We start from the raw sequence: 9,896 nt of genomic DNA on the forward strand, positions 1-9,896 counted from the left end.
CACTCATTCTGTCAATCTGAGAGTAGTGGAGCCACAGCACCCCCCTGTGGTCACTCTGCAGAGGACGCTCTGACTGGCCAATCCTCAGTCAGCGGCAGCCTCCCTATTCATATTACTGAAAGTTAAGTAGAGGGCTAATGAGCAAGACTGAGAAAAGTACATTCCAGAGTTGCATGTTGTAACATTCTGACAAACAAAAGGAAAAATCTGCTTTGTCCAAAATAAAATAATGGAATTGTGCGCCTGACTACAGTCCCATTCTACCAGACTGTAGTTAGACAAGAATGGACAACAATGGTTCTCTGAGAGTAAGGGGCCTGAGAGTGTCTGCTGTCTTTTATTTTTCCTGTAAATGGATTTCTCATAAGGTGCACTCACCTGGTTTCCCAGGTCTAAATCAGATGCTTGTTTGAAAGACAGAACAGAAAACAGCAGCAGACAATGGGTCACACTAGAGATGAAAGCCTAGCCATAGGACTCAGTCTGGTTTCCATGGAGACAGACTGGAATGATTGACATTTTGAGACAGACTGCTGTGCTGGTCAATACCCATGTTTGAAGGTTGGTCATAATGGACCTTGCAAAAGCACAGCTGCACATTATATAAAGGATACAATTATTTCAAAAACATTAGTTTGCTTGTGTAAGACTGCAGCCCAATGAAGGGCATATTACTGTGACATAAAACAAAAGAAGACATGAGGCGTCTACCTTCGTCAGTAAAGATGAATAATGTAGTCAGGAATAGTTTCAATCCAATATTTAGAGAAGTACAGTATTAAATACAGTGATGAACATTCAATAAAAGTAGATTCAGAATATCAGATTTACCAACTGATTCAACTCCCAGGGACTTTTCCCAATTGTCTGGTTTTTCATCCAAAATCTTGGTCTTCGTTAACTGTAACACGAGTACTATTGTGTAGCTAATGTTTTTCATTATATTGCTTAGACATGCAGACAACTAGACACTTGCGACACGGTTTAGTGCTTGCCCAAAATAACATTGACAGTGCAAATACAGTAATATTCCTTATTCAGTAATTTTCCAGAGAAGTAGCATGATTAAAAACCAATATAGATTCACATTTTCTCATTATAAGATTTGTGTGACACATATTAATAATAATAACAACAACATTGATGACAGAGTTTTTAAAGACAGACTCTGTCCGGTCCCTCTCACCCAGTGCCATCTGTGCAGGAGCGTTACAGTGGACAGCCCTGCTGCCCAGCTTAATGTACAAAGGCTGTTTCTAAGGCTCTAGTATTTTATGATGACTCAGGGCAATGGGAATGTTCTGGGACACTGTGTGTGGGGGGTTGGAATTAATCTGTAACATGGACAGACAATAGGAATGAACTGGATACTGAAGGGTATTGGTGTGGGATAAGAGAAGGGATACAGAGAGATTGTGGTCCAGGGACATCTCTCTCGGACTGCTCTGGACCACTGTGCTAGGACTGGGAGATGTGTATGTGTGGGGGGATAAACAGTAGGGTAGGCCACTGGTCAGTAACAACGCGTATGTAAAGGGTGTCTGAAAGAAAGGTTTAGTCCAGAGGCACCTCTCGGGGTATGAGTTCCTGGGGCATGGTGGCCTTTTTGGACTCCTTCATCTTGTCCAGGCCGAACAGCAGGTCCAGCTGGGTGATGGGCCGCAGACGCTCCTCCACCCCTGCTCTGGAGACGGATGGGACAAAGGTCAGAGGTCAGGGGTCAAACATAGATGCAGACATAGGTGTTTTATGAAACATTTTCAACTAACACCAGCTTTTAAGACCTGAAGACTTCGCTTTCAACAAGAGAAAAACACAAGCACAACACAATGAAGTATACCGTAACTTATAGCTACATTCAGCATAGTAAAAAGGTCAAAGACCAGTAGTTTGATGCCTGAGTTAGTAACGGTAAATGGTAGTTACTTGTCTTCCTCGTCCTCCTCATGCATCTGCTGGGCTATCTGTTTCATCTGCTGCTTGCGGACATAGTCTCTAACACGGTACATGGCAGCATCACGACACAGCTCCCTGAGGTCACTGCCTGACGAACCCTCCGACTTTTCTGCTATCTCCTTCAGATTAATGGCATTGCTTAGCTGAGGAAGAGAGGGAAAAAGTGTTGGTTTAGTATACAGTACATTTATTCAGGCATGATACCGTAAATCATCACTATTCCAGATTTCATTGTAATTTCTTGTGATGTTTGTTACCATTTAACCTTCAAATCCAACACAACAGTGGACAGGTGTGAAACGACTCAAACTGGTTGGATATCTGAGAGGAAACGAAGGGATGGAGATGGTGTTAACTTACATTTTCTCCTGCCAGGATCAACTTCAGGATCTCTGCCCTCTGTCTTGTGGTCTACAGAAGTACATAACATAATGAGAGACACAGGTTTTAACATGACAGCTTGATTATCAGAGTGCATCCACAACTGAACTGACAGACATTTTCAGGCCACGTTCAAGTGTGTGTGTATATCTCACCGGTAGGCCCACGTGAAAGGTGGTGGGCATCCTGCGCAGTATGGCTGGGTCCAGATCCTGTGGTCTATTGGTGGCCCCCATCACCATCACCTGCAAGAACAATACCCCAACATTACCTAACTGTACAACCAGCACAGCAAAGAAAGACATTAAACCAACGGCCAATACTCAATGACGAATAAGAGCGAATAAGACAAATCTAACTATGGGAGTTGATGGTGGTACCTGGCTGCTTGCCCCAGTCTCCAGCCCATCCCACAGGCTCATAAACTGGGCCTTCATCATGGCTGTGGCCTCATGGTCCAGACTAGAGCGATTCCTCAGGAAGGAGTCTGAAAAAGAAGATTCCAAAAGTGAACATTGCCTCAAATATGATTATGTAATGGTTGAGGTTAAAGAAATCAGTAAATGATATCAATTAAGAGAGCATTACACTACTGGGTATTTAATGAGCACAGTGAAGGGCTCCGACTAATGGTTCACAAAGTAGTTTTAAAACATGTGAGATACGTAACGACACACTCACCAATTTCATCTATGAAGATGATACATGGCTGGATCTTGACAGCCAAAGAGAAGACAGCAGCGGTGAGCTTCTGTGATTCGCCGTACCACTTGTCCGTCAGAGTGGAGGGCTGCAGGTTGATGAACTGGCATCCTGAGGCTTTGGCGGTTGCCTTGGCGATAAGAGTCTTCCCACACCCGGGAGGCCCATACAACAACACCCCTGAGGTGGTGACAGAAAGAGGATCAAATCACTCACTCACTTCATTCCCAAAAGTGTTACCCAAAATAATTTACTTTGGAAGAAAAAAATATGCAAAATACAACATGATGTGAAATGTGCCCTGAAGCGTTTACCTTTAGGAGGCTGAAAGAGTTTGGATCCAGCCAGCAGGTGTCTCTTCTGGAAGGGAAGGATGACGGTGTCCTGCAGCTCATAAATGACCTCATCAAGCCCTGCAATATCCCTCCAGGACACCTACAGAGGAAGAGCAGAGAAATCTTTAGGCTTACAACTTTATACACAATGTGCAAAATGACCCCTTTCCTCTAACTTTCTGTACAAAGCACAAATTATGTAACACCACAAACTTCGTAAGTCACAAAATGACAATTTAAAGAACTGTCACACTTTATAGGAGATTTCCCTTACCCTCATGCTGCGTGGATCTACCAGGTGAGAAGCAATGTTCATCTCATATTCAGTGAGTTTGACACCCTCCACTCCAATCTGCTTCATCAGCTGCTCTGCCTGGAGGAGGAGATGGACATCACTCTACTGCTTAACACAATTGATGGTTAATCAAACAATAATAAATATATATGTTATAAGATGATTCAGATCTAAACATAAACAATATGTGCGCATACCCTTTTCTTGGACTGGATCTTCTGTTTATGTGTAGGGTCCATCGCCTCCACCACCCATTTGATGCCGTAGTAGGTGGCAGCTCCAAAGATGGTCAGTCTCACTATCATGCCCACTACTTCATTTCGGGAAAGCGGGCGCATCAGCACCTCCTGGGGAATGTCTTTCAGCAACATCTCAGCAACAAGGTGTCAGCCCATTGGCAGAGAATGACAATATGCGGTGCACAGGGAACTGCCTGAAATAGAAACTGGAAGCACACAGGACAGTTTCAAACTGTGCTGTAGCAACTGAACCAGAAGTAACTGTTCAGGTCAAGCTTAGCTCTCGTTCACCAAAGTCAAAGACGCTAGCCTACACTCCTTAACAGTACATCTTGGGCTAAGGTCAAGCCTAATCTTGTAACATACATGACTCATGATTAAGGTCATGCTGTTCTACAGTCATTCTCTGTGAGATGAAACCACTGTCACGGAACGTCACTCCAGTAAATACAATTACTACACTAGCTAGCGTTAGCTAGCTGATAGTTCTAACAAAATAGCTACTTAACGTTAGCCAACACCTCACTACTGTCAACTGCACATCTGACTGCAAAAAATGTGTTGCAACAATGTCTAATTGCTTACTCTCGTAGTTACGGTCGGACATACGATGAAGCTTGCTAGCTAGCTAGCTACTGCTTTTGGCTTAATTTGGACTGCTACAGATGCTAGCTAGCTAACGTTAGCATTAATGCTAGTCAAATAGCCGGCTAGCTGCATTTATTAGCTATCTAGCTAGTAACGTTAGTCGTGCGTTATATGAAACAAATTAATAACTGGTATGTTCAAACTACATAGATGCAGTCTCTAGAAAAACGTATGTGATGTCATAAAATAACGAAACAACACAAGAAATACACTCACGAAATGTAGGCGATCCCCACAGCGAACTAGCTAGCATCATGTGAAGTGTTACTGGCACTGTACACCGATCTGAAGCAAAGGTTCAAGCCACAATAGTTCCGGCCTCAATAGTTCCGTCTACGCAATCAGAGAACTACCATGCACCAGGAATACTACTGAATAATAGTATAATAAAACATTTGACAGGATACCGTGTTCATCAAGAATAAATGTTTATATTTAACAAGTAATGACACAATAGCAGTCACCTGAGAGATACAGTAGCCTCATTCCACATAGGAGCCACTGGGTGGCATACTTAGCACACCAGCTAAAACAGAGATCAGCACCATGGAGAGCAGCACGACAAAAATGGACAGCGCCTTCAGAAAGTTTTCATACCCCTTCACGTATTCAACATTTTGTTGTTACAGCCTGAATTGAATTTTTTATTTTTTTTATCCTCACCAATCTACACAAAATACCCCATAATGAAAAAGTGAAAATATGTTTTTAGAAATGTTTGCAAATGTATTGAAAATGAAATACAGAAAATATCTCATTGACATAAGTATTCACACCCCTGAGTCAGTACATGTTAGAATCACCTTTGGCAGCAATTACTGCTGTGAGTCTTTCTGGGTAAGTCTCTAAGAACTTTGCACACCTGCAATTTTTGCACATTATTCATTAAACAATTATTCAAGCTTTGTCAAGTTGCTTGTTGATTATTGCTAGACAGTCATTTTCAAGTCTTGCCATAGATTTTCAAGCCGATTTAAGTCCAAAACTGTTACTAGGCCACTTAAGAACATTCAGTCTCTTCTTGGTAATCAACTCCAATTTTGTACGGAGTGTACAAAACATTAGGAACACCTGTTCTTTCCATGACAGACTGACCAGGTGAAAGCTATGATGCCTTATTGATGTCACTTGTTAAATCCATTTCAATCAGTGTAGATGAAGGGGAGAAGGCAGGTTAAAGAAGGATTTTTAAGCCTTGAGACAATTGAGACATGGATTACATTTACATTTTAGTCCAGAGCGATTTACAGGAGCAATTAGGGTTAAGTGCCTTGCTCAAGGGCACATCGACAGAATTTTCACCTAGTCGGCTCGGGGATTGGAACCAGCGACCTTTCGGTTACTGGCACAACACTCTTAACCACTAAGCTACCTGCCGCCTGGATGGTGTATGTGTGCCATTCAGAGGGTGAAAGGCCAAGACAAAATATTTAAGTGACTTTGAACGGGATGTGGTAGTAGGTGACAGTCGCACTAGTTTGAGTGTGTCAAGAACTGCAACACTGCTGGGTTTTTCACGCTCAACAGTTTTCCGTGTGTATCAAGAATGGGCCACCACCCAAAGGACATCCAGCCAACTTGACACAACAGTGGGACGCATTGGAGCCAACATGGGCCAGCATCCCTATGGAATGCTTTCAACACCTTGTAGAGTCCATGCCCTGACGAATTGAGGCTGTTCTGAGGGCAAAAGGGGGTGCAACTCAATAGTAGGAAGGTGTTCCTAATGTTTTGTACACTCAGTGTATATTTGGCCTTGGGTTTTAAGTTATAGTCCAGCTTCTGTTGGAAAGCAGACTGAACCAGGATTTCCACTAGGATTTTGCCTGTGCTTAGCTCTATTTTGTTTGTTTTTTATCATAAAAAACTCCCTTGCCGATGACAAGCATACCCATAACATGATGCAGCCACCACCATGTTTGAAAATATGAAGAATGGTACTCAGTGATGTGTTGGATTTGCCCCAAACATAATGCTTTGTATTCAGGACATAAAGTTAATTTCTTTGCCACATTTTTTGCAGTTTTACTTTAGTGCCTTATTGCAAACAGGATGCATGTTTTGCAATGTTTTTATTCTGTAAAGGCTTCCTTCATTTCACTCTGTCATTTAGGTTAGTATTGTAGAGTAACTACAATGATGTTGACCCATCCTCAGTTTTCTCCTGTCACAGCCATTAAACTCTGTAACTGTTTTAAAGTCACCATTGGCCTCATGGTGAAATCCCTGAGCGGTTTCCTTCCTCTCCGGCAACTGAGTTCGGAAGGACGCATGTATCTTTGTAGTGACTGTTTGTATTGATACACCATCCAAAGTGTAATTAAGAACTTCACCATGCTCAAAGGCATATTCAATGTCTTTTTTTTTTTTTACCCATCTACCAACAGGTGCCCTTCTTTGCGAAGCATAGGCAAACCTCCCTCGTCTTTTTGGTTGAATCTGTGTTTGAAAGTCACTGCTCGACTGAGGGACCTTACAGATAATTGTATGTGTGGGTTACAGAGACAAGGTAGTCATTCAAAAATCATGTTAAACACTATTATTGCACACAGAGTGAGTCCATGCAACTTATTATGTGACTTGTTAAGCAAATCCTTACTGCTGAACTTATTTAGGCTTGCCAGAACAAAGGGGTTGAATACTTATTGACTCAAGACATTTCAGCTTTTCATTTTTAATTAATTTGTAAGAAATTCGAAAAACATCATTCCTATTTGACATTATGGGGTATTGTGTGTAGGCCAGTGACACAAAATCTAAATTTAATAAATTTTATATTCAGGCTGTAACACAACAAAATGTTGAAAAAGTCAAGGGGTGTGAATACTTTCTGAAGGCACTGTATATCATTGATCAGGACTCATCATCAACTTTCACACAACATTAAACCTCCACGGAAGATCCCAGTTAACATCAGTCAGACTTACCAAGTGACAAACTATGGCCAGATATATCACCTGATAAGTCAGTGGACAGTAGTCTTGAAGGAGGCTACAGTATGTTCAGTGTAAAAAAGGATATTGAGACTTATAGAAAACAAGACAACTCACTACACATTATTTTCCCACTTCATCATCAAATCTGGCACATCTGTAAATCACTGCACTTTTACCTGATCTGCATTGATGGTCGCCTATGGGATTGACTTTAAAAGGACTATTCCCTGTTTTACTGTATATGTCTGTGATCTACAGTGAGACTGCCAGCCCATGGCATAGAAATAGCGTGTGGAGGTTTTAGGACTGCTACTACTAAAAGAGAAGAATTAGACCTTATCTGACAGAGCACACTCTATCCCTAGTGACAGGCCTCTGAATCAGCTGAGATTAAGGGTGTGTGATCTGTCGCCAAGCGCACCATGAAGTCCTGAGATGGATGTAAATAAAGCTTTTTTTCATAAAATCTTCAAGTCCTGTGATAGTGGATGAGTCAGTCATCCTAACAGCAGCCAGTCAGATAGGGATGTAACAAATGTGGCTCTCCAGCATGCCACTTAGCACACCCGGGCCACAGGGATTAAAATTATCACAGTTTGTGAGCTCACATTTGGAGCTGTTGTCACAGCTTAGGATAGGATTCTCTGCAGATATCCACTGATATGGCATAAAGAGGGTGTACATTTTTTTTGAAGCAACGCTGGTGGGGATCCGCTGCAACATTGTTGTGAAAAGAAGTTCAAATAAACATTTGTAATCATTACTGTGTGTATCCATGGGTACTTCAATTACATCTCTAAATTGCTTATAAAAAATTCAAATCCATGTAATTAGCTATCGCATATACCACCATGTAAGCCCATCTTTTGTTGTTGTAAAACGGCAACCGACTGGAATTGCCAGACACCATTGGTCATGAAGCTGCTTCATAAAAAAAGCTATAATCCCCCTGTAGTGCAAAACCAGGTCCCTTGAGATAGGCAGCTGACAGGGCCATTTTGACGGGTGTGGGCATGAAAGCACAGTGGTATGTATCTGCAAAGTGCAGCTGGGCCTCTGTATTCCCACAACACCTTGCACCTCGCCCGAAACAGCCAGCTCTCTGGGTGTGGTGAAAAACACATTCAGCTCTCTAACGACTCTCTTTCATGACTCTCTCTCAGCCTCCATCACATTGTGGCTGAATTAAAAGTAACAACTGCAGTCCTATGGGAAATATTTTCTGTGATTTTCTCTTTCTTCTGGGGAATATGATGGTGATAGATAGTTTGGGGAGTGAAATTGTGCACTTCCCAATGGAACGTTTTTTTAAAAGTATTTTTCCCCCTCCGAAAACCCATTTGACACTTGGAATTGTGTTTGTGGTTTTTGTTTAGAGTGCATTTTTATTTCATTGAATAGGACAGTGTTGATACCCATCTATATGCTGCTTTAGAATAAATGTATAGGAAAAGTGTTTAAAACCTTAATATGTTGGTCAGACACCACAGTTAATTACCCTCTAAATCTCCCTGTGAAAAGATATTACACCTGACCTGACAAGCTAAGAAAACATGTGAGAGTGGTCTAAGGCACTGCATCGCAGTGCTAGCTGTGCCACTAGAGATCCTGGTTTGAATCCAGGCTCTGTCGTAGCCGGCCGCGACCGGGAGACCCATGGGGCGGCGCACAATTGGCCCAGCGTCGTCCAGGGTAGGGGAGGGAATGGCTGGCAGGGAGGTAGCTCAGTTGGTAGAGTATGGCGTTTGCAACGCCACGGTTGTGGGTTCGATTCCCATGGGGGGCCAGTATGAAGAAAAATAAATAAAAATAATGTATGCACTCACTAACTGTAAGTCGCTCTGGATAAGACCGTCTGCTAAGTTACGTAAATGTTTATTTGCCTGTTGCCAAGAGGAGCAAAATATGTATTTGTGTGACTGTGAACACCGGCAAAATTAAGTGTTGAAAGAAGAATGCTTTTTTTATTACATCCATGCAAAAGGCCACATTTCTCTTCAATGGGAACATTAGGTGTTGTCCACCACTATAAAATATCTTATTGTTTGCACGATGTGCTTCCATATCAAAACCAGACCACTCAAAACAAGCACTCAGAGCGGTCATGAGATATTAATGTAGGAGCTCACACGAATGGTATAAGTGTTTGCTCCTCGTATTTTACAGAGCTGTTCGTTAGGCTTGGCATTTAACTAACCTACAATAAACAGCTGCTAAATGTGCAGTACTTTATGAAATAATGGCAATTCAAGTAATAACAATGTTACTATATCACTTGTGTTATTACTTTCCATGGTTAGTATTCCATTTATGCATCTACTTGGACTCTGTCTTTCTTCAGAAGTGCTACACTCTGAAGCCTGGTTTTACCTTATAGCCTAACACCTCTCCTTTCATGCTTTCC

The 9,896-nt window shown here is 42.0% G+C and overlaps 1 protein-coding gene across 1 annotated transcript; it reads right to left on the reverse strand.

The window, feature by feature from the left end:
* Positions 1-323: 323 nt before the first annotated feature.
* Positions 324-4,825, reverse strand: atad1a (ATPase family AAA domain containing 1a). The gene is made up of 10 exons (XM_084181009.1): positions 4,773-4,825; positions 3,867-4,114; positions 3,649-3,747; positions 3,354-3,474; positions 3,019-3,219; positions 2,718-2,824; positions 2,493-2,582; positions 2,317-2,367; positions 1,927-2,099; positions 324-1,684 (listed from the first exon to the last, which is right to left on the reverse strand). The coding sequence occupies exons 2-10, from the start codon at positions 4,038-4,040 to the stop codon at positions 1,555-1,557; spliced, it is 1,146 nt and encodes a 381-aa protein (XP_084037135.1). The 5' UTR covers positions 4,041-4,114; positions 4,773-4,825; the 3' UTR covers positions 324-1,554.
* Between the last annotated feature and the right edge of the window lie 5,071 nt (positions 4,826-9,896).

Source organism: Coregonus lavaretus, assembly GCF_964263955.1.
Source record: "Coregonus lavaretus genome assembly, chromosome: 17".
Lineage (NCBI taxonomy): Eukaryota > Metazoa > Chordata > Actinopteri > Salmoniformes > Salmonidae > Coregonus > Coregonus lavaretus.

What these genes read in the sequence shown, in the direction of transcription:
- atad1a (XM_084181009.1), bottom strand. Translation starts at nt 4,040, where the DNA reads ATGTTGCTGAAAGACATTCCCCAGGAGGTGCTGATGCGCCCGCTTTCC. An exon ending in TGATCCTGGCAGGAGAAAAT is followed by an intron (nt 2,100 to 2,316) that starts GTAAGTTAACAC and finishes TCTCTTCCTCAG; the next exon opens with CTAAGCAATGCCATTAATCT. An exon ending in GAGGAGGACGAGGAAGACAA is followed by an intron (nt 1,685 to 1,926) that starts GTAACTACCATT and finishes ATCCGTCTCCAG; the next exon opens with AGCAGGGGTGGAGGAGCGTC.